The sequence below is a fragment of the Drosophila ananassae genome, assembly GCF_017639315.1.
Source record: "Drosophila ananassae strain 14024-0371.13 chromosome 4 unlocalized genomic scaffold, ASM1763931v2 tig00000054, whole genome shotgun sequence".
In the NCBI taxonomy this organism is placed as follows: Eukaryota; Metazoa; Arthropoda; class Insecta; order Diptera; family Drosophilidae; genus Drosophila; species Drosophila ananassae.
The window spans coordinates 5,301,576-5,327,075 of NW_025319037.1; the positions used below are offsets into that span (position 1 = coordinate 5,301,576).

Here is a 25,500-nt window from a genome sequence, read left to right on the forward strand (position 1 = left end):
AAATCTTTTATTGTTCTGTTATATGGCAGCTTTTATTATAGTCGACGAATCCTACTAAAATTTGATAGAAATTTGTTGCGCTCAAAATCTGTATAAACTCCGAACAATATATCTTTAAAAACAACAAAGTTGTGCCATCGTTCAGCTTTATGGCAGCTAGAAGATATAGAAGATCTATATACTGTGTGAAAAAATTGAAGTTAATAGATTTACAACTTGCAGACTAGTTCGCTGAAAAACAGTCAGACAGACGGACCGCCGGATGCTTATATCGATTCAGGAGGTGATTTTGATGAAGAATTTATATTGTTTGGAGAGTCGGAGATGTCTCCTTTACTGCGTTACACACTTTTGTGTTTTATTATATTTTACCTAAAATTATACTCTTAGAAACGGTATAAAAATAACTTAAGAAGTATTTTTTGAAAAGTAACCTCATTGGAAGGAAAGGTTGTCTCTTGAGTTATGTTGGTCACCGATTGGAAAATTTCATTTTATATTACGGTCTAGTCCCAGGTCTCTATTGATTGAATGACAAAATCCTTCTTGTTATTCACCTAATATAATCGTATAATTGATTTTAGCAGATCATTTTAATAAACTTTACTTGGCAGTATGAACAGTATTCTTGTATATTCAAAAAATCATGAAAAAATTTCGTGAATACCGTGAAACGAAAAATATAGAACCAAACTAAAATATTTACTTAAGAAAAAAAAATTTCTAATGAAAAATTTGGTTTTTTTTTGAAATTAGAATAGTTTTATCCTTAAATTTTAGATTAGATAATTATTATAACTATTATATAGTTATTTCCACCGGGCGCAAAATGTATTCACAATTGTAAAGAAAGTGTACTCTTATATTTCGTCCAATATTTTTAACGTTGTGCGCATGTTCAGAAATGGATTTTTATGGATTGGAATTATACAATACAAAATAAAAAGCTTTTCAGTTAATAAGTACAACCCTGGTTGTAAGGTGATACAAAAATATTAAGGACGGATTTAATATATAGAAACACACCTCAATAATTTTGTTAAATATAAAATAGTGAATAAGTATAAGTTTTTACAAAAATATGCCGTTATAAAGTCAAAAAAAATAAATAAACATATTATAATAGCTAATAAAAACAGTTACAATTTCTGTTAGGCAGATAATGTTTCGTATCTGTTAGCATCTAACTTATATAGATTGTTTGAATAAAAATAACATTTAACCGTGTTTTTCTATTAAACATACTTATAAACAAAAAGTGATTGTGTGAAAAGGTGTTTTTAAATGGTGAACTTATCGTTAATATCATTGGTGTCAAAAATATCCCAGTCCAATTTTAATTATGTAATTATTTTTTTAAAATCGATTTCTTTTGATTCCTTATAATAATCGACAAGTCATCTTTGGATTGAGCCAAAGATTATATGTACATATACCATTGCATGATACAAAAATTGTTCGAAAAAATATTCTATTAGTCCGCATACGTGAATTTCATTAATTTAGACGTTTGTACTGCTCCACAAAGATGTATGGTATTTAACATAATTTAGAAATTCTTTGGTGAAAAGGCCAACTTCAGGACATGCTGCTTTTATATTTATATTCAAAGCAGTCGAATGATAAATATATTCCAAATGAAGCATGCAATAGCAGAAGATTCAGTAGTTTGACTGATGAACTTGGTCATGGTCCTGTTCTTATTTCTGCAAAGGTACGGTCAATATTTATAACCTTGCAGAGGGTATTATAATTTTGGCCAAAAGTGTGCAACGCAGTGAAGGAGACATCTCCGACCCTATAAGGTACGTTCTTGATCAGGATCACCTCCTGAGTCGATAAAAGCATGTCCGCCTGTCTGTCCGTCCGTTTGTCTGTCTGTTTCTACAAAAACTAATCTCTCAGTTTTAAAGCTATCCACTTGAAACTTTGTACACATTCTTCCTTTATTTCCAGGCAGTATATAAGTCGTAAAAGCCGGGATCGGTCGACTATATCCTATAGCTGTCATATAACACTAGTTTACACGAAAAATAAACCTCCGTAAAAAAGTGTTTTTTATAGTAATTTGGGGTCGGAGAACACGAAAATTACATCCGTTTGTAAACTAAATTTGTAGAGTAATTGATTGATCGGATATGCCAAAATTTTGGTGTTTTTTTTTAAATTCCGATTTTTTTAGGCCAAAATTATTTATCTTCAAAATTTCATAAGGATTGGATGATCCATAATAACTGAAAGATCGGAACCGGATCGGAACCGGCTTTGTTGTTTTTTAAGTTAGATGGATGGGACTTTTTACGGATTCCATTTTAGGCAACCTAATCGGATAAGGACCATAAGGATCGGCCGACTATATCCTATAGCTTCCATGTAACTGAACGATCGGAAATGGCGTATCCTTGGTATTTTTAAAGATGCTTAGGTCTGTTTTAAACATTTTAATTAGAAAATTGATTTCATGGTGAAATTCTCATAAGGATCGGCCAATTATATACGATCCTATATATACATAGTAATAAAAGCTGCAACGTAACTGCAAGGGTATATCAATTTGGGCCCCGTTCGAACCAAGCATTCCTTTTGTTTATAATTAATTTGCAAAAAATTATTTACGCATTGAAATGTTTTCACAGGTGTTTAAATAGTGTGCAACAATGCCTCCAATGCATAAAATACTACTTAAACAGGAAAGATTTAATCCGAGATTAAATAAATTACATTTTGAAGCATGACGGTGAGTACTAATAATTATGTTTATATTCATATTTAAATGGAATTTATTTTCAGGACTATGCAATGCTTAATAATGAAAACGGTGCCTTATCCTCAGACACCGATCGACCAACTTACAGTCACATTTCTTATGGGACGAATTTCAGTAGAAAAAACTATAAAGATTTGTGGCAGTATCAAGAAATAGAGGAATGTGGTCGTGAAATAAATAAAACAATTAATTCTGTACCTATTATAGATAATCATAGTTATGCTTACAATTATTTAGACTGCTATAAAGGAGAAGATCCCCACGATGCTTCAGTCGATAACTGGGATGGTGTGGAAAGCTGGGACAGTACAGAAGTTGTTGCAGTTGAATACAGTTTTGAATATTCAAACCCAAGGTGTACCTCCTCCAAACTATTGCCTATGCTTCCAGTTAAGCAAACTAATACTGGGGCATCGGAACTAAGTGCTGCAATGGACTTAAAAATTGAAGGTATGTGCATAAAAAGAGAAAAACGCAATGGTGCCTGTACGGCCAACCCAAAAAAAACTGTAAATGTACACTCTAATAATTGTTATGAATATCAAGATGGCTATTCATCGACTTTCTTAAAAAATAGAGCCTTAGCGGCACCATCGCGGGCATTGGAGCAATCAAGCTTCTACTCACACCAAGGTTTATTTGGATTCACCACAGATCTAGAAGCTACAAAAGATCTGCTGAAAAGCAATCGTATAGCCCAACTCGGCGGGGTCAGTGTTGAGTCCAGCACATGCGCTTGGGGGCAAACAATGAGACCATATACCTCTATGTTGCCTTTAGATTATAAGAACGAAGATAGTCTTTCAACCTATAGTGATACCCCGCCGACTAACCATGATCAATTAAAATTACAACAGCAGAGGAAAATTTCTTTAATGATGGCGATGACAACGGCTTCTGTGATAGCATCCGGTGAGACTAGAGTACCGGTTCAATCTAAGCATATTAAAAAACCAACTCACAACCACATAGACTTTCTTCTAGACAATAGCAACTCCAGCCCAAAAGGAACTTCAGAAAGTTTGTTTGAGCCAGAGAACTGTAGCAGGAGAACTCATGCGCAAAGTGACGTTGATGCTGTGGAAAACCCTCTTTTAGACGCAAATTCGACGAACCCAAAGACTAGAAAATTGCCAAAACTTTTACCAACTCCACAGTATAAGTCCCCACTTCATACACCCGTTTCTACCATTGAAAAAGTTGATACTTTCAATTTACCATTATATTCGTCTCCTCCTATAACAGAGAAAATTCATCGCGCCAAGCAGCTTCCAAAGTTGCCAATTTCCACAAATCAGACCATTTCACATTCAATATCATCAACTGCCCCCATCAAATCTGTCAAATCCAGCAAAGAAATGGAGCTGTCATTAGTATCGTTAAAAAATGTTAGTATAGAAAATTCGATTATGACTCATGACCCAAAAGAATCAAATATTATGGCTGATTTACAACGGATTAATGAACATATTTCATCACAAGTACCATTAGAATCAAATATCTACAAATCCGTGGAAAGCTTATATAATGACAAAATTTCGTTCCCGCCAACATGCAATTCCATGAGAGGAGAAACTACAAATTCTGTCAGTAAAATCGATTTAAAAGAAACGTATTTAAGAAATCAATATATTTTAGAATCTACAGAATTGCTCGACACCTGTGTCGCTGAGCCTGAAGAAGTCTCCGATAATATATCTGAATATCGGACGCCTTATACATTGGACATATGTTTTTCAGAAGAACAACAATATCATTCCGATACTATTACTTCTAATATAGAACCCTATTACGTTAAAGGTGGAAAAAATTCAACCGAAGGTATTTTTAGCCAAGCTGAGCAAATTAATGCTTGTGTCAATTACGAAATTTGTGAGAATTTTTCGGAGAATCGAGTTTCTACATCAACATACCCGAGCTTAATTCAACATGAATCAGTTCAACCATCAACAGTCTATACCTCAATTGATGAGTTTTCTTCTAATAGTAACGATGTCAAAATTAACTCAATCGTAACATCACAATCGATGCAAATCCCTATAAGTCACGACATAAATGCAACTACGGGTTTTAATTGCACTCAGAACGCATTCACAAAATCTGTTTATGTAAATAATGCCTCAGTTATGGCTGAAACTATTAGCCGAGATGTTTCCCCTTCTCCTTCCACACTAACGTTAACATCACCCTCATCAATGGCTCCTATATTATCTTACAGTGACTATATGAAACAATTTGAATTACCAGATTTGCCGCAACCAATTATTCCACTAACAGCCACTGTCTCTATTGAACAGGGTGATACGGGACCTATCAACAATATTGGCATTTCAAAAAATGTTGATAATACACCTGATTCTAGCATAATTGACGCAACAACCAAATTTAAAGAAAACTTATCAACTGAACTCATTGAAGAATTTCAAACAACCAGCCAAGATTCGCAAACCAACAATTACAAAAAGGATCCACCGAATAGCGCATCACTTGTACAAAATACCACCATTGAATGTTCAGTAGAGCCGACCACTAGCACTATTTTCATGACCGACAGTGAGCGGCCTATGTACCATGCTTTATCATTCGACGACTCATTTTATGACAGTTTTAATGTCGATCTTAAAAAACTGACGGCATCTATTGCCTGTCAGCATATTGAAACTGGTTTATTTAAGAATACTCAATTAAATGAGAATTATAATACAGATTTACATTTTAGTGAAACTAATAAACTTAGTATTGAGCCTAGGGACTTAAATCAGAACCTCCAGCATGGATTAGGTGGGAATTCTCCATCGCAGCCAAATAATCCGAAATTTTTAAGTGATCCCATTCAACAAACGAATATAGCCGTTTCTTCTAAGGCATCAAGTGTATTCGGTGGACTATCTAAAGGTTTAAAAGGTGGTCTAGATGGAGTATTTAATAGTGTCGCTTCAACTGTAGATGCCACTCCACAGGTGAACAGCAAAAAAGTTTTTGGCTTAAACTTATCATCAAAATTAGTCCCTAGTGTTGGTGAGTTAATCTACAATTCCAACTCAGGCGGAAATAAACAATCAGAAACAGAACCAAAATTTTTTACAGCAACTGAAATATTTTTGAACGCTAATCCAAATATGATGGATTCCAACACATCCCCCATTCTTTATGATAATAAAGACCATAGATTTAATGTAACAGAAATGCCGATTGACATTCTTCCCTTAGAGGTTTATAATAATGAGACAATGTCGACAAATTCTATTTTGGTAGAAAAACAGAACGATAACTTCAATGAAAGTCACGATGAGATGATTTTGAGTGAGCAAGAGATTCGTCAAAATCAACAAGAGATAGCATATGGTACATGTGTAAAACAAAATCAAATAGTTAATGACTATGCAACTTCTTTTGCACAAAATAATTATGAATCTATATGTACACAACAAAAAGTTACAGACACACCTATTAAAGATCATATAACGAAAAAAAATAACACAGCAGGTAGCATGATAGGATCTATTTTGGGGAAAGCAGCTGCAGCTGTTCAAACAGCCACGCAAGTTGTTAATCAAAGTGCATCCTCGGTAGCTTCAGTTATGATACAGAAACAATCCACAAACACATTAACTGTTGTTGAATCGTCAAATATAATTGTTCCCGCAGACTTAAGAGACTCAAATAAATTAAATGACATTAATTTAGAATATTATGAATATTCTATGTCCAATGAAGTTACTAATCGTACCGATTTCACAAATATTGGGGGCGATTATGAGAATAGTAATTTTCAATTCGGTACAGATGTAGATAACAAATCACTCTCCTATTTGGGTACCAATGGTAATCAGACGCAGCTAGTAGTTGGCTCGGATACCACTGGAAAGACAAATGAGATTGGAAATGGTTCGAAAATATTACCTATGGTACCTCCCGCATCCATCAGTAAAAAACTTCCAATAATTAATGGCAAGATGGGCTTGCTCACAAAGCAAATGCCAACCGAGATATACGATGATGAATTTGATTTAGATGAAATGGAAGTAAATTCAACCGGAAAGGAAACTGGGTTTTGCATCGATAGTAAACATGATGATTACTCCTTGAAACTTCAGCAGACCCTCTCGCAACAATCGAACAGTTATTATGAACCCATTAATAGCGGTTATAACTACAGAGAGGATTACTTCAATGAGGAGGATGAGTATAAATATCTCGAACAGCAAGAGCAGCAGAAAAAAATGCCAAGTTGTATTCAGCAGGTAGATGAGACTGAAAGTGTTTTATTAAATAAACAACCATCCTCATCATCTGAATACATTATTGAAGGCCGAGATACAGACTTAATATATGAAAATTATCAAAGTGAAGAAGAAAGTTTAACTTATCTAGATGAAAGCTCAAGTGGTAGTGTTGAGCCCATTGAAAGTAAAAAAAGTATACAAATGAATGGAGGAGAGCGGAAAGATTCCAATGGAAAAACGTCGATTACTAATATAAATATTTCACTACAATTGCCATCGTATCAACATATTCAAGAGAATGAAAGTACTTTTGATAAACCCAAGTTAAATCGCAGCCAAGAACAGATTTGCATGGATTCATTTGAAAAATATGAAGAACTAAATGATCAGCTTTCCGATCTTTCTGATTTAAGAAAAATTACGTCGACGAGGAAGAAACCTCTTATACGGGGTGAAACCGAAGAAGTTGTAGGTGGACATATGCAAATGATACGCCATTCTGAAGTTACAGCTAAACAACGATGGCATTGGGCTTTGAATAAAGTTATATTGCAACTAAATGTGAGTAAATATGTATTATTTAAGCAAAATTAATTGTTATACCCTTGCAGGGTATATTTATTCTAGATCAGGACGACGAGTAAATAAAAATAAAATATTTCTCTCTTTTCTCCCATTCAGCTGTCCGTCTGTCTAAAGCTTCAGAATTGCGTCGTCTGTCCGCTGCATATTGTAGATTAGGCATATTGTAGATTACGATACCTCTGGCTTAGAGACTTAGTCAGTAGAATAATTAAGAAGTCTAACGGCAGCTGTCGAAGCTTTTTAGCTCTTACCTTATTGAAGCATGGAAACAAACTAAAGCTAAGATAAAGAATGAAAATATTAGCGTCCTCGCAAATGTGCAGTGTTTGCCTGTTATGCACGAGCATCCGCCCCTTAGCTGTTTCAGCATTTTGGACGTTGTTCAATTACGGACATTCAGCGATTTTCTGCAATCCCGTGAACACTATTTAACTATTCCCCCTTCAAGATCGAGAACGAAAAGTAGCACTTCCCCACTTGATCTTAAAGCGGACGGACGGACGTATTTTTCTTGTGCGCACTGCGTTTTAATAAAATCTTTTATAAGTTAACTTTAAACACTTCGGTGTTAATTTTGTATTTATTTACATTTTTAAAAAACAAAATTTTTGCATTTTGTGCAGTGATATAATTGGACGTAAAATAATAATTTTTTTATTTTTTTTTTCCAAACATAGCCCTGCTCTGCTTCTTCATCTTTTACGGTGTTGCTTCTATTCTCGCTCAATATAGATTCTTATCTCTATTCTTTGCAGTTTATTAATTCACTCTAATTGCTCTCTTTAATCTATCTTTTTGGTTTCCCTGGTACAGGGGTTCAAAGTACGTCAATAATAAAAACAAAAAATATTAATAAATTAATTATTTAAAAATCATGGAATTTAAACTTGTCTGTCCGTTGGTCTTGTAATAAGACAATCTCCCCTTCCCAGTCTACCACTGCTGCCTTTGTGAAAAGGTTTTACATGCTAAGGGTTCACGGCCTCAGTTTCGGATGCTATTTCATGTAGGTCTGGTCTCCACTGTTGTCCACTCCACGGCTGTCGGTTGTGCTGTTCACGACGAAATGAGATCGTTCATGAGGCAGACTAAAAGTGGATTCAAAGAGTTGATTAGCGGTTTTCGTAAAATCAATGACCAACTCTTTGCGCGCCATACAAAGTTTAGTAGTCTTGACCTACTAAATGAGTCTCCAAAGCGTAAGCAATCGTCTTTTATTGATGTGCTTGTGGCGAGTAATCTTTAGCCTACTCAGACGACAATTATGCAGCCGCTTATATCTCTGGCCACCCTATGGGCGGGATCTGAGAAAAATTCGGCTTCCGAATATCTCAGAATAAATGAGCATTTGTCTGATATGTCCTCTGAGGCATCGCTTCAAGTGATCCCAGACCCAATAATTCGAACCCCCTGAAACCGAACGGACCCCCGGTACGAATTGATGCCGCAGTATTAGTTACGGAAGCACCAAAAACCTTGCAGGTGATCCGAAACATTATCGAAACATATTATTGTTGCCCATGATACGTCTGGTACACAAGGCACCTATAAAATTTAAAGAACGTCATAAATTGACTTTTAAATAAAGATAAATTATCTGGCTGTACAGTTAGATGTTCAATATACTTAATAGCTTGGTCCAATTTCACCGTGCATTACGGAGAATATTATATGATCTATATTCGCCGCTGCCGAATTCAGTTTGCACAGGATCCGAAACAGTTTTTTTAAGCAACTTTTTAAACACTAAGCGCAAACATGTATCTTTTTCTCCTGTGCTTACGTTTGAGAACTCATATGCGAACACGGACCAGGCAACGGCCGATCTTTTTGCACATTTTTTTCAAACAACGTATTTACCTAGCAGCAATCCTGCTTATCCTTACACTTATAATATCCAATCAGCCAACCTTATATTTTGCCCATCTTTCGATCAAAGTGGTGTTTTATCGGATCTTCTTAAGGACAACCCCGTGTATTCGCCAGGCGCTGATAGAGTACCAGGCTGTGTTCTGAAGAACTACGCCGAGGCTCTGTGCCAACCGCTCCTTAAACTCGCTGGTGACTTCGATCTTTCCCCTTGTATGGAAGGAATCCTTCATTATTCCGCTGTATAAAAAAGGGGAAAAATCCGACGCTGCAAATTATAGAGGCATCTCTAAATTGTCAGCAATTCCAAAGCTTTTTGAAAAACTTATCACTCCACATTTGCAACACCTATGTAGTTCAATAATAACTCCGTGCCAGCATGGCTTCATGAAGCGCCGCTCCACCACTACCAACTTATTGGAGCTAACATCTTTTGTCAAGGATGGGTTCCGGAATGGCTTACAAACAGACGTAATTTATACTACCTTCAGTAAATCATTTGACTTTGTTAACCCTTCGCTTCTTTTAAGTAAACTCAGTCTTTTGGGATTCCCAGCTGATCTGCTTATCTGGATTTCGAGCTACTTATCTGGAAGAACCCAACGGGTTCTTTAAAGATGATTAGTTTAGTCCGCGCCACATCTGGGGTGCCCCAAGGAAGCCATCTTGAACCCTTACTTGTTACACGGTTTATTAACGACTTGCCCCTTGCCTTAACTGATTCACTTGTATTTATGTACTTAAGCTTTGTCTTCAGTATAAATTCACTAGCGCCCAACCTAGACTTTAATCCGATTTGGATAAATTTCAAAACTGGTGTTTAGCAAATAACCTAAAGCTTAATAGATCGAAATGTAAACTCATGTCATTTTATCGATCTAGTTCTCGCCGCCTATGTACTTTCTCTATGGGAACGCCTTAGAAAGATTAACTCAGGATAACGAACTGGGAGTCCTATTAGTTTTGAAACTTAAATTTACCGACCATATACCTACCATGGTTAAAAAGCTCTTGAGTATGGAGCGTGTATCTGGAGTCCTTAATATGGAGTACACCGAGATCACATAGAATCTGTACAAAAAAACTTCCTGACTTATTGGGATGCCCCTCTTTACCTCCGCTCTTATCCATCATTAACAAATCGTAGAACGACTCTGGGTGTCATGTTTCTATATAATCTTATTTATGGAAATGTTGACAGCCAGCATTTACTAACACGCTTAAATTTTACGTTCCTAGTAGAAGGACTAGAAACTTTCGTCCTCTACGTCCTCTATTGTAGTTCGACATATGCCCAACACGATCCGTTCAGGGTATTATGTTCGAACTACAATGTTCTTTACCACAACTTGTCACTTTGCTCCACTAACAATCTTAAATTCCTTATACTAAACGCCTTTTCTGTGCAACGCTCTTTCTCGTAATATCTTATTCCTACTCATCTCTTAAACTATCTCGGATCTATCCCCTCGATTCGAGCCGTACGTTACGCGGCAGCGTCCGTCGGTTGGTTGGACTGTGCGTATGCAGTGGGAACCGCGCGAAAAAAAACATTACATTTTTTAAAAGCTAGTTTTATCTTTGGGAACTTCTTAATAAAGTGTAAAATGTTAGAGAATTGAAAGATCTTTACTGATGCAACGGATAAAATATCTCTAATGGGAATCTCTCTGTGATCTTCCATCCAAACACTTTCCAAATCTGCGGGGTCCAAAATGTTGGGACTAACTATTTTCACCTTCGCTAGAGACACTTTGAACTTTAAATTATACAGTTTCATCATGATCATTCTACTACGAGCGATTAAAATCTTTTATAAATAACCTGTGTCGATTTGGTCATTTTTATTTACTATTTACCTGTTGTTGGAATTCATTTGGAATATATTTGGCTTGAGAGTCAAGAAAGGGGATCGAGTTTAAACCTCTAAGCAAATTTTTTAGAGCTATTTTTCTTTATGAATGGGTTTTCTACTACCAAAGGAGTTTAGACCATTAATCAAGGTAAGCCATTGGCAGTGTTTATAACTAACAAAAACTTAAGCAAAGTGACTAGGTAAATAGAAAAATGGTTAAAAATTTCCCTCCCGTTAATAAAGACCGTGGTCCCCAGGTTTGCTTCGACGTTCTTCTCGTACAAGGGCTTAAACTTCTGTTGATTATTACTGAGACCTTTTCTCCGACTTCAAAGACTTGTCTGGCGGGAAGCGCTTTCCTTAGATCTGAGCGCATTTTAGGCGTTTCTTATTTATTCCTCTATGACAAGTTGTGGGTGCACTTGCACGACTTCAACCCGTCTTTTATCGATGACCGAGTGAATCGACTTATTGTTCACGGTGGTCGCTAATAAGAGTAACACGACAGTGTAGGTTAACCCGTTTCCATCTTTAAACGCGTAGCGAATTCAATCCAGGTGCTTTGAAATTACTTTACTTGCCTATTGGAGACACTGTGTATTGACGGGGCGATTGCAATACTCTCACCAAAATGATTTGCTGATTGGCTGAGATTGTGTGTGAGTTTAAGGAGGGCATTGGCATTTAGAAAAATATCAATATGTAGCATTTATCCTTTACGAAATGGTATCGGTGTTTCTCCGACGGCCTTTTTTTGGTTGACTATCGTATTTTGCTTTCGCGTACGTTTTAAATTTCATCACGATTTCGTTGGCTAGGTTTCCCATTTTCAGAAAAAAGTTCTCGGAGAGTACTCAGAGGCGGGCTTCCTTCAGAATCATCTGGTTTCGGAAATAGTAGATTTTATCTATGTTGTGGCGTAATTTACTACTTTGTTCGACAATGTGAGATCATTGTAATTTGACACCCGTTTTTGCAGGCGGGTAAATCTCTTTAAAATGAAGCTTCCAAACTTGAGGTATAGCGTTGTAAAGTACTTGGCTTTACCCAAGTTTCCCAATATCAATGTGGAGGGGGATACATATATGGTAGGGGGTATTGGTCGGTTTCTCCATTTAATTTGAGAAAGTAAATGACTAATCATTGCCTTCCTCATCGGTTCCTTTTTTAATTACTACACAAATTGGGTTAATGTAAGGGGGAGCCGTACATCCATATATGTTTTAGTACCAAGATATACAGCAGGACTTTATATTCAAGGCTAAGGGGAGATCGAGCGTTGACAAGCCAATGGAGGCTTCAGTTGTATTCTTTTGGCTTCAATGTGAGACGCCATGTGAGTTTACCGTCGAGGAGTACTCCAAGATATATCAGTTCGTTTGCTTGCAGGAGTGGAGTGTTGTTTAACGTTAGCGTTGGGCAGTTTAACCTGTCCAGGGTGAACGCAACGGGCTTGCATTTTTATTCGCTCGCTTTAATTGGCCATTGTGATTGCCACTTTTGTAAATCGACCAGATGTGAAACTAGTGTGGCTTGCATCGGGCATTTTGTGCGGCTTAGAATAACTGTATCATCAGCAATCGTAGACATTGTTAGTCGGGTGCTTGTCGGGATGTCTGCTGTGTAGAGGACATTTAATGTTGGCCCTAGCATGCTGCCTTGAGGAACTCCAGCTTTGCTATCATTATAATAGTTGACTTTCCCCATCTCATTGGGAAACGGCCAAGTTTTGCGGTGTCATTGAAAAGCTAGGTGATAGTGCAAACTGCGCAATATGGGAGCTTAATGATCATTTTGGGAGTTATGAGGTCGCAGCCCGGGAATTTTTTCGGATTCATTTGGGAGGTAAATTTTAATGATTGTTCCAATGTTCCTGGATGTCATAGTAGAAGAAGGAGGACAGGCGAGTGATCAGATGAAAGATCCGAAATGCATTCTTATTAGATTTTTAGGGATGTTTTTGGTAATCGCAAAGTCTATTAAGACGGGTAGTTTCTTTGGATCTGCCGGCCAGGAGAAACGAAGGCGAGCTTGTTCTTGGCTTTGATAATTGCATTATAGATCCGCTTTCCTTTTGGAGTCAAGAACGAGATCCCCAGTGTGTGTGCTTGGCATTATAGTCTCGTTCTGCGATGAAGTCTCCCAATAAGTTTAAAAACTGCATAAACTCAAGTTCAGCTGTTGTGAAGCTAGGGGGGCAGTATACGCTGGCTAGTGTAAATAGGTTGCCAGTATTTAGATGTATATTTATATATGTGGCCTGTAGGTAGTTCGCGCGGTTCCTACTTTACCAATTTTGAAATTTATCCAAATCGGATTAAAGTCTAGGTTAGGCGCTAGTGAATTTATACTGAAGACTTACACTTAACGTCATCGGCGTACATAAAAACAAGTTAATCAGTTAAGGCAAGGGGCAAGTCGTTAATAAACCATGTAACAAGTAAAGGTCCAAGATGGCTTCCTTGGGGCACCCCAGATGAGACGCGGACTAAACGCGAGGTAACATCTTTAAAGAAGACGCGTTGGGTTCTTCCAGATAAGTAGCTCGAAATTCAGATAAGAAGATCAGTTGGGAATCCCAAAAGACTAAGTTTACTTATAAGAAGCGAATGGTTAACAGAGTCCAATTCTTTACTGAAGTCAGTATAAATGACGTCTGTTTGTAAGCCATTCCGGCAGCCATCCGTGATAAAAGATGTTAGCTCCAATAAGTTGGTAGCGGCGCTTCAGTAAGCCATGCTGGCACGGAGTTATCATTGAACTACATAGGTGTTGCAAATGTGGAGTGATAAGTTTTTCAAAAAGCTTTGGAATTGCTGACAATTTAGAGATGCCTCTATAATTTGCAGCGTCGGATTTTTTCCCTTTTTTATGCAGCGGAATAATGAAGGATTCCTTCCACATAAGGGGAAAGATCGAAGTTTCCAGCGATAGATTAAAGAGTTTAACGAGCGGTTTGCACAGAACCTCGGCGCAGTTCTTCAAAACACAGGCTGATACTCCATCAGGGCCTGGCGAATACACGGGCTTGACCTTAAGAAGATCCGATAACATACCACTTTGATCGAAAGATGGGCGAAATATAAAATTGGCTGATTGGATATTATAAGTGTAAGGCTGAGCTAAACTGCTGCTAGGTGAATACGTAGTTTGAAAAAACTGTGCAAAGAGATTGGCCATTGCCTGATCAGTGTTCGAATAAGAGTTCTCAAACGTAAGCAGTGCGGGAAAAGATACATGTTTACGCTTAGTGTTTACAAAGTTATAAAACAGCTTCGGATCCTGAGTAAACTGAATCCTGCAGCGGCGAATATAACTCCTATAACATTCTGCGTAATGCACGGTGAAATTGGACCGAGCTATTAAGTATCTTGAATAACTAACTATACAGCCAGATAATCTATGTTTATTTAAAAGTCTACTCATACTATTCTTTAAATTTATAAGGTGCCTTTTATACCAAGGCGGATTCGTTGAAGCGGACGGCTATTTCCACGGCACACAAGCGTTAAAAAATGAGTTTAAAGTGAAATAAAATTTTTGTAATGCGATGTTTATATCCTCACATGCCAATAAATCAAACCAATCAAATTCCGAGATTAATTTATTTAATTTCATAAAATCAGCCTTACGGAAGAAACGAACTTTATGATATTTAAGTGTAAACTTAAGGTCAATTAAGGAGTTGTTTTCGATTGAAAGCTCAAGAGTGGGATGATATGGATCCTCAGGGTCTGAAAAGGGCAAAACTCTTGAAAGAGTAATTCCATCTGGATCAGAAACGAAACATAAGTCCAACAGCCGACCTAAAGAATTTCTAACGTGGTTAATTTGACCGAGTGACATGTCATACATGCCCGCAGGGAAGGCGTGGTGGGAGTTAAGCTGTAAAGACGGTGAATTTTCAACATTGGACCACATAAGTTCTGGGATATTAAAGTCACCCAGAGCTATCAGCTGGTCACCATCAGACAGACGATCGAAAACCAAAAGAACAGCGGACAAATGGTGTTAGTATGTTGGCGGTTCGGACGAAGGTGGTATGTAAGAACAGGTAACATACAAAGATTGATCGGACAAAGTGATTTTGATGCAAAAAAAATTCAATATCACCAAACTCTTGTGATTTTACCTCTTCAGAAGCGAGTTTGGAGTCTACAGAGATTAACACTCCTCCTCCCCTTCGCAGAGTTCTATCATATCTAAAAGTGGTGTACCTACTAGGAAAAACTTCGGAGCTTAAGATCTCCGGCTTTAACCAAGTTTCTGTAAATACAATAATATGAGATGCAAAGAAAGAACTATCAGAACACAGTTTGGGAAGTTTACTACGTAACCCTCTAGTATTCTGATAGGTAAGTGTTAGATAAGACATTAGTTATTTAAAACTGACAAAGATGAGGTGGAAGGTTGGTCAGTGGCCGTAACATGTGGGAGTTTTACACCCACAGGTTTGGTTATTTTTTTTTCACCGTACTTGGCTGATGTTCTTGGACGAAAATATTCTCTGGCCAAAAGCTGGCGGAACAAATCGTCTTGAACATCTGCAGTATGAACCAAATGACGAGCATATTGCAAGTGCCCCTGCCTGCGTCGTCCCTTCTTCTTTTTATCCTAATCCGGCGACAGCGACACTACACTGTCGCCCTGCTAAAACGACAATTTTTAAAGCGACGACACACACACATACAGAACCAATCACTGTGCAATTAATGACTGTGCAATATTCCTATAAAGATTAGCATACCCATACACTCATACCAACTTCTACACATTATTAGTGTGCGCCGACACGGCCATCCTGACCATTACACGACCTCGTGTAATTTTCCAAAAATGTATTGTTATCCTTCAATCAACTTATAACAGTTTATTCAAATATAACTTCTCATTTCTCATCAAACCTTATCATTTTCATTACAAATTACATCTTCATATTTCTGTGTTTTCTTTCTTAACTAATACAAATTCTTTTCTTTGACATAGCTCATTATTACATTATCATTAACCATTCAGCTTTTACATTGTAATATCTAATGCGCCACACTCCATGATCAAAACAATTGTTTTGCACTTGTGCTTACATTAATATTACAAATTTCATTATTAGCCCTTAAGGCACCTGTACTGTCTCTTGCAACAGTTTCTCTTTACATGATTTTAATACTGTCTCTTTCAACAGTGTCCTTTTCATTACTGTATATTTCAACAGTTTCTTTTTTTTATTACTGTCTCTTTCCTTTTCATTACTGTCTCTTTCAACAGTTTCCTTTTCATTACTGTCTCTTTCAACAGTTTCTCTTTACTTACTTTCATTACTGTCTCTTTCAACAATTTCTCTTTACATACTTTCATTACTGTCTCTTTTAACAGTTTCTGTTACAATTTTTTCATTACTTAATTCCTTATTACAACTTTCAAATTCAACTGGTATTTGTCCATCTGGCGTTTTTCTTATGTCATCATGAGCATATTTATATTTTCTATTATTTGTCAAAGACCTGAGCATATATCTATCCCCTTCTAAGAATTCAGTTATTTGAAAAGGCCCCCTAAACTTTGGACTTAACTTTGTTTGATGCCTCTCTTCATTTTTTAACAATACGAAATCTCCAACCTTGCATCCTACAACTTAAGCCTTATTTTTATCAAATTGCTCCTTGTGATATGCTGCTGCAGCTAAAATATTTTGACCTGCTCGAGCTCTAATCTCAGCCAAGTCGACCTCTTCTACCATATCGCAGGGTGGAATCAATCCAATGGGCGGGCAACTTTACATATAAACAATTCTAAAGGGCTTGCCTTTGTCACACGACTAATCGTACAGTTCAAAGCTAATTGAACTTCTCCTAACGCATCTTGTTAAGATCGATTGCTAGATTCAACGGCAGTTAATAAGATCTTCAAGGTGCTTATAATGCGTTCAACTTGCCCATTTTCTCTACTTGCACCTGTCGCAATCAAATGCAATTTAATTTTTATTGTGAACAAAACTCACTAAACCTGGACAACAATATACTCTTTTTGATCAGACTTGCGACTCAACTTCCCAGTTATGTCGATGTGAATGGTGTGCCAAGGTGCATTTATTTTTGGTAATGGATGAAGACTTGCTTAAACTTTACCCGAAGAAGACTTTGACATTTAACACGTAATACAGTTATCAAAGAACTTCCGAATGTACTTGGACATGTTATCGAACCAGTAATAGTCATAGGCCTGATCTAAGGTCTTCTCCCATCCCAAATGCATGATGGATTCATAGACCTGATTTATTACGGACTATCTAAACGATCGAAGAACAATTGATAAAGATCGAGTTCTACCATTTCGCTGAATTTTTCGATATAATATTCCTGCTCTCAACTCATAACTTTTAGCAATGTCCTCAGAAAGAGAATTTTCTTTCAATTTATCCACAATATTAACAATTTCAGAATCTTTACGCTGTTCGGCCAAAAGCCAATTGTCTGATATTTCTGCCAGATTAACTCGTTTTTCTGGGATTTTGCAAGTCAACTCTGCTGAAGGCAGATTTCTTGAAAAGAAGTCACCATGAGACATTCGTTTACCTTCTTTATATTGTATGTCAAAAGTAAAGGACTGTGAATACGCCCACCATCTTTGCACTCTGGGATCCAGTAGATCCAGTACATAGATCCAGTTTAGTGCTTGATGCTTTAAATGAGTTACAATCAGTGAAGATAACAACATTTTTATCCCATAAATAATGGCGAAAATGTTTTATAGACAAAACAACAGCAAGAGTTTCTAATTCATAGGAATGATACCGTGATTCAGCAGGAGAAGCAGCCTTACTAAAATATTCATCGACATGAGTATTGTTGTTGATGTTGTGTAACAAGATGGCACCGTATCCCTTAGAACTTGCATCGGTAGGCAACTCAATAGGATGGTTCGGATAAAAAATTACTAAGACTGGCTTTTGCGTAAGAATAAAAATAACTTTCTGTCTAATTTCTTCATGTTCCGATTTCCAAACAAAATCATTCTTCTCCGAAGTCAAAATGTAAAACGGTTTCATAAAACAGGAAAATCCTTGCATAAATTGCCTAAAATAAGACGCTAATCCAATAAGCAATAGGCGTAAAGCAGAAACGGACTGAGGAGGTGGCAAGGTTAACGCTGTAACTTTAAGCGAATTCGGACGGATTTCACCTGCACTTACTTCATATCCTATATATTGAACCGTTGACCCAGAGTTCGTAAGACAATCAAGAGTAATTTGCAACATTTCCAAAGCCTCACTTTTTGTTGCAGCAGCCACCATCGTCCATATAAACGACAACAAACGTATTTGCAATGTGCTACATATGTATGCCGCCACTACCAAAACCCTTCAACATAACTACATTGTTAATTCTTTTACCAGCTAATTTGTCACTTATCCTTTGTTTTATTAATGAACATTTTGCTCCAGAGTCGAATGTTGTTATAAACGTCTCTCCTCGATGCTCGTGTGCAACGCAGTGAAGAAGAAATCTCAACCCTATAAAGTATATATTTATTTTTTATCAGGATCACCTCCTGAGTCGATATGAGCATGTCCGTCTGTCCATTTTTCTGCTTCTACGCAAACTAGTCACTCAGTTTTAAAGCTATGGTCGAAACGACCGGGATCGGTCGACTATATTCTATAGCTGCCGTGTAACTGATTGGTCGAAAATGCCATAACTTTGGTTTTTTTTTAAGTTAGAGAGTTATGTATTTCCACACATGTTATATTTGGCCAAAATATCTTATGAAATTTTATAAGGGTCAACAGAATATATCCTTTTGCTGTCATAGAACGATCGGAATTGGCATAACTTTGGTGTCTTTTAAGTTAGAAAGATGGGACTTAGTTCATTCCATTTTTGGCAAAGTAATTCGATTTGCCAAATTTCATAAGAGTCGGCAGACTATATCCTATAGCTTTCATATAATTATACGATCGGAAATGGCACAACCTAGCTATTTTTAAAAATTCTGAGGGCTGTTTTTAACATTTTTATTTAAAAAACGATTTAATGGTGAAATTCTTAAAAAGGATCGGCCAACTATAAACGATCCGATACATATATGTATAATAATATAAGCTGCTACCTAACTGTAAGGGTATATCAACTTTGGCTCCGCCCGAATTTAGCTTTTCTTTCTTGTTACAGCTTATTTATATCTTGAAAACAAATTTCAATTAACTTGGCCCATGTTTAGAGCTATCAGATTTGGCACATAGACTCCTATGATACCCACGCTGATATGTAGTACAAAATGCACTCAAATCGGAGCATGAAGTTTGAAGTCTTTTATTTCAAAATATACACAATAATGTAATACAAAATTTGTTTGGGGAATCTATACTTTGATCGGTTATATAAAGAATGGGTGGAATAGATGAATACCGGATATTATACAGTCGGGAAACTCGACTTCAGCCGTTCTTTGTTTTTTTTTTGTTTTGGGGACTTTGTTAGGGGACTAACAAGTAATACAATTTGAGGTCTCTAAAATGTCTTGATTAATAAGGCCATTTAGTTAAAGAGTGGCCTTATTCGATACCGGGCTGGGGGTCATTTCTTTTTAGACGAGTGGTTGCACATTTTCTTCCTTTACTAAGGAAGACAGAGAGACTGTAGTTACAGAGAGACGAGTCTGCGTAGAAATAGACGGACATGCTTATACCGATCCTGATGAAGAATATAAACACTTTATAGGGTCGGAAATGTCTCCTTCACTATCTTTTCAATTTCTTTTTACTGTATTTTTTTCCTATAAATTTTTAGACGATTGGTCTTTGTTTGGTCTTATGTCACCAGCAGATTCTATATATTCTATATATATATTTGTCGGATAAGTTAAGCCTTCTCCTCGCGGGGTCTCGGGATTTCTTTGTTCGTTCCCCTGGTGGTGTTCCATGCCGTGTTCTGGCTGATGCAGCGAGTCCTCGTTGCCTTTGTTGCTCATCTTTTGTCAAATAATGTTAGCAGTAAAGTCCACACGTCTAGCTCAATACGAAGCAGAGATGAAAAAGAAAGAAGGACCAGATCTAGCAACACAACGAAGCCACACACGGCCTTAGTTCGCAAACTAATTCCTCATCATACCAGGACTGATATATTCTCGCACGACCAATGGTCACACTTTAAAGTCTAATGTCTAACGAGAGACTTAATTACCTCTTCTCCGGCACGGCCATCATGACATATACACGTCCTCGTGTCTATAATCAACATCTGAATTTCATTCCACTTTATAATTTTATTAAATGCTTTCAAAGAACTTAATCACATAATCTTAACTTCATATAATGTTCATCAACATAACTAAACTTCTATTTTTAACATATCTTTTATGTTCTCTAATAAACCATTTCCATACAAAAGATCAATAAATCGTTTTCAAACTATACATTAATCACTTAAAATAGTTACTTCTTAATCCAAAATACATAACTAAACTTTTACAAGCCGATTTTTAAATTCTTCGCCAAACACATTGGCTTCACACATTTTCAAACAAATTAAATTGTCCATCGCCCAAGGACTTTTTCAATTGACTTTGTTCTATTTAAATTACATCAACGGCTCTTCTGGAATTTGCACTACCGGTAACTTTCGCAAACTTTCGTGTGGATACTTGTAACGCCTATTGTTCTGTGTAGACTTTAAAACGTATCGGTCTCCGTCCAATACCTCGACCACCAAAAAGGGTCCTCTGAACTTAGGATCTAATTTAGTTTGCTGTCTCTCGCTGTTTTTAAGCAGCACAAAGTCCCACACACAGAACCTTGTTACTTTAGCCTTATTTTTATCAACTTTTATCTTCTCATATCTAGCGGCGTCCTCCATGTTCTTAGTGGCCAACTCCCTTGATTTAATCTTGTCAATTTCATCTTCGGTATCACTAATAGGTATCAACCCTAGTGGTCGCCCAACTTTACCAATCAAAAGTTCTAAAGGACTACACTTAGTGCTACGATTAACTGTACAGTTACAGCTAACTGTACATCCCCTAATGCATCCTGCCACGATTTAGAGCTTGTCTCAACAGCCGTCAAAAGATTCTTCAGTGTACTCATGACCCTTTCAACTTGACCGTTGGCTCGACTTGTATTTTTTGGCTAGAACAAAATTACACAAACTTTGTGCCCGTGAAACTGCGCCCCTGATCAGCAATTAAACGTGTTGGTACGCCAAAAATGGCAATCGAAGATTTCATTGCGTTTATACAAGTATTAGCATCCAAGGAAAAGGAGTGATATAGATAAACGTATTTTGCACAAGCGTCGATTTGTACAATAATATATTCCTTACGATCGCTTTTTCCGCTCAATTTACCCGATATATCTATGTGAATAGTGTGCCAAGAAATGCTTATTTTTTGAATTGGGTGTAATTCCATTTGAGGTTTTCCTGACGTACCCTTAGACACTCTGCATGTAATGCAGTTTTCCACGAATCTTCGAACATATTTTGCCATACCTGAAAACCAGTAATGAGCATACACTTTAACAAGTGTTTTCTCCCAACCTACAGTAAAAATTACGAATTTTCTCCCATGTAGATAGTGACGAAAATGTTTTACTGCATTCACAACGGCCAACGTTTCCAATTCATATGATGTATATCTGGACTCGCAGGGGCTAGTTGCTCTGCTAAAGTATTCAACCACATGGGGTTTAGAGTTTATGCGGTGCAAAAGGATGGCACCATACCCGATAAAGCTGGCGTCGGTATGCAGTTGTATGAGAAATTGAGGCTCAAAAATAATTAAAACAGGCTTATTTGTTAACACCCTTATGATTTTACTGCGAATTTGTTCATGTTGCGTTTGCCAATCAAATCTAATCTTTTCAGATGTGAGAAAATATAAACTCTTCATCAGTTGAGAAAACCCTATCTCATAGCCCAGGTAGCGCACTGAAGCTCTCAAGAAAAAACACTTTGAAATGTTAAAAGTGAATCCAGCCTTCACTAAAACGTCTAATACAAGTTTCAAACGTTCATACGCTTCTTCCTTCGTTTCTGAAACAATTAATATGTCATCCAAATAAACAATTACAAACGAATGAGCAAGACTGCCGAGTGCTTTTATTACAGCTCGCTGAAACACTGAAGGTGCGTTTTTTAACCCCAAAGGCATTGCAAGAAATTCGTACAGCCCATCAGGGGTAACAAAAGCTGTATATTGTATTGATTCAGGGTGCATTGAAATCTGGTAATACCCGCTAGCCATGTCAAGAGAAGTGAAATATTTAGCTCCCCTAAGTCTAGCTATTTGATCTGAAATTAACGGTAATGGAAACCTATCAGCTACGGTATTCTTATTTAATTCTCTATAATCAACGCAAAGTCTTGCTGAGCCGTTTTTCTTCTTTACTAATAATGCAGGACTCGCAAATGGTGAATTACTAGGCCTGATAATTTTATATTCGATCAATTCTTTAATTTTTTCACGTACTAACGCTTCGCTTGGACTAAACCTGTATGGTTGGCTTTTGCACAGTCTTAGTCGAATCAATCAAACGAATGTGCATTTCCCCAGTATTCACACGTGTTTGTGGAGTGCCTTCGATAAAAGATAGGGAATGTTGCTTTAACAATGATATTAAAATTTCTTTTTCATTTTCGACCATTTCCGTTTCAATATTATCAAAATTTGTAGGTTGAATGGTTTCACAAATGTCTACAACTTTAGATTGAACAATTTTAAAATTATCATAGGAAACTTCTACTGTAAACCCTTGAGCCAATATTTTTCTGCCGATTACAATATTATTTTTCATACATTCGTCTGGTCATGATGTTTGATTCAACTTGTGAGGTACTATAGGTATTGGCATTACCTATCCCCTTTAAAGAAACAACGTTTTGAATTCTCTTACCAACTAACTTATTAGAAACGCTTTTCTTAATTAATGAGCACTCAGCTCCCGAATCAAATGTTATTGGAAATCTCTCACCATTGACCAGCATACTCGATTGAGGTTCCACTATAGCGCATAGCTCCACTCTTTTTTCTGTTCTGACTCCCAATCCAGCGTTCTGCACTTTTTTTTGACAATTAGTGGCTATGTGTCCCGGCTCCTGACATCTGTAGCACGTTACGATAGTCCTTCCATGACGGGGCTGCGCTGACCGACACTCCTTTCCAGTTGTCGAAACCTGGGATCCGGATATACAGGTTTGCTTTTTGTGGCCTAGTTTTCCACACTGGTAAGATTTGATGTCCGCAGTTTTAGCTCATGAGCCCAAGAACCAACGCGATGGAAATTTGTTCTGAACTCAAATTGCGAAGTTTTGTGCACAGTGACGTCACACAGCGACTTGCAAAAACAGGCAGGCTTTCGCCATTGCCTGGACGGCTATTAAGAAGATTTAAAATGACGGCGGCTGGCGTCTCTGAAGTCTCGTATCGCTGCTCAAACAATTGCCGGAACTGTTGCCAAGTTATTCCCGGGTAACATATTCGAGATAGCCATTGCGCCGCTGTGCCTTCCAAATCTTTACTTAACGCTAATAAGAGCGCTGTCACTTAATGATTTTTCTCGTAAGATGATGTCGACCGTAGCGCACCACTGCGTGGCATCCACACCAGCAACGTCCGGATTATATTTCGGCAGGCAAATCTCGCTAGTCGGTTGCAACTCACTCGCCGGCATCTGTAGCCTCTTAACCAGTTCCAGAAAGTTCCGATTTTGTTGTTCTAACAGAGCGAATACGTCTCTAGAAGTAGTTTGGTTAGGGCCGCATCCCACTTCTGATGTCGGATAAGTTAAGCCTTCTCCTCGCGGGGTCTCGGGATTTCTTTGTTCGTTCCCCTGGTGGTGTTCCATGCCGTGTTCTGGCTGATGCAGCGAGTCCTCGTTGCCTTTGTTGCTCATCTTTTGTCAAATAATGTTAGCAGTAAAGTCCACACGTCTAGCTCAATACGAAGCAGAGATGAAAAAGAAAGAAGGACCAGATCTAGCAACACAACGAAGCCACACACGGCCTTAGTTCGCAAACTAAGTCCTCATCATACCAGGACTGATATATTCTCGCACGGCCAATGGTCACACCTTAAAGTCTAATGTCTAACGAGAGACTTAATTACCTCCTCTCCGACATATTCTATAGCATATGTAATTTATGACTTTGGAAAATACTAATATAAATAGAGCGGCAGCGGTTTCACTCTATTTCACTATTTTATCTGCCCGGTGCTTTATCGCGGTATGCATTTGTCCCCTGTTCGAGCTTAGCTCATTCGTGACAACTAGACAAATAGTTTACAAAATTCATTTAGATCCGATGCACACAGAAAATTTAATTCGTCGGCTCTATGTAGCCTCCTTAGTCATACTAAGGCATGCGGTTCGTTACCGCCGACTATACTACCGACTATACTACCTAGAATCGTTTAGAAGTATTTATGGCCGTGGCTCCATATATGTAAATTAGGTTAATATGTCTGTTGAGCTATTAATATTTTTTAAAAGCGGTGATATAAATAAACGATTGCACAATTCAATTTCAATCGAAGTTCAATGCTTTTCTTCGAGGGTTTAATCTAACCAAACTCGCAGCCGTTCAAGTTAGTGCAAAAAAACAAGAAAATCTAAACTTAGCAATAGAAACTCAGAACAATGCATGTGTTTATTATTTCGCTGTCAAGAGGCGAGGCGAGGAACGCACACAAATGCAAGATGTGCTAGTGTGCAGCAGCTCTTAAAAAAAGTTCCCTAAAGCGCATGCGCTACAAATACCAGCAAAGCGCATGCGAACGGGGGAAAAATAAAGAAAAACAGAACTGCTGATAAACCCCCAGCTGTTCCTCAGATTTACAATATGAATTATTTTACATAGCTTCGCCTTTGGCCTCTTGGCTCAACATCCTCCCCCCGTTGAAGGCTGGATTTTCAACAGAATCCTTGAGAGGCAGCAGACACAACCTTGACACCGAACGCTTAGTCGTTCCAACCGCTGTCTTAAATATGGCTACACGGTTCACTCCGTCACGCCCAGGAACCATCTCCAGTATCCTGGCCAGAAGCCACCTCACTGGAGGTGGATCCTTCACCAGGACTATGTCCACAACAGAAATTACAGGGGCAGGGGTGCGCCATTTGGAACGCTGCTGCAACAGCGTGAGATACTCCTCCTTCCAAGGGGCCCAGAAAACTTGCTGCAAGAAGACTCTCTGCCACCCATCCA

General features: G+C 37.6%; 1 protein-coding gene across 4 annotated transcripts in view; it reads left to right on the forward strand.

The window, feature by feature from the left end:
* Positions 1 to 911: 911 nt before the first annotated feature.
* LOC6501778 (protein unc-13 homolog B) overlaps positions 912 to 25,500 on the forward strand; it is a 279,574-nt gene continuing 254,985 nt past the window's right edge. For 2 of the 4 annotated variants that reach the window (XM_014904016.3, XM_032455875.2), the window contains exons 1-4: positions 924 to 1,344; positions 2,637 to 2,737; positions 2,791 to 3,217; positions 3,422 to 7,554. In XM_014904016.3, the coding sequence (XP_014759502.1) occupies positions 2,732 to 2,737; positions 2,791 to 3,217; positions 3,422 to 7,554 (4,566 nt within the window). In that variant the 5' untranslated portion in view covers positions 924 to 1,344; positions 2,637 to 2,731. Of the gene's footprint in view, positions 1,345 to 2,636; positions 2,738 to 2,790; positions 3,218 to 3,421; positions 7,555 to 25,500 lie in introns of all 4 variants that reach the window. The other 2 variants (XM_014904013.3, XM_044717638.1) reach the window with 2 other exon arrangements.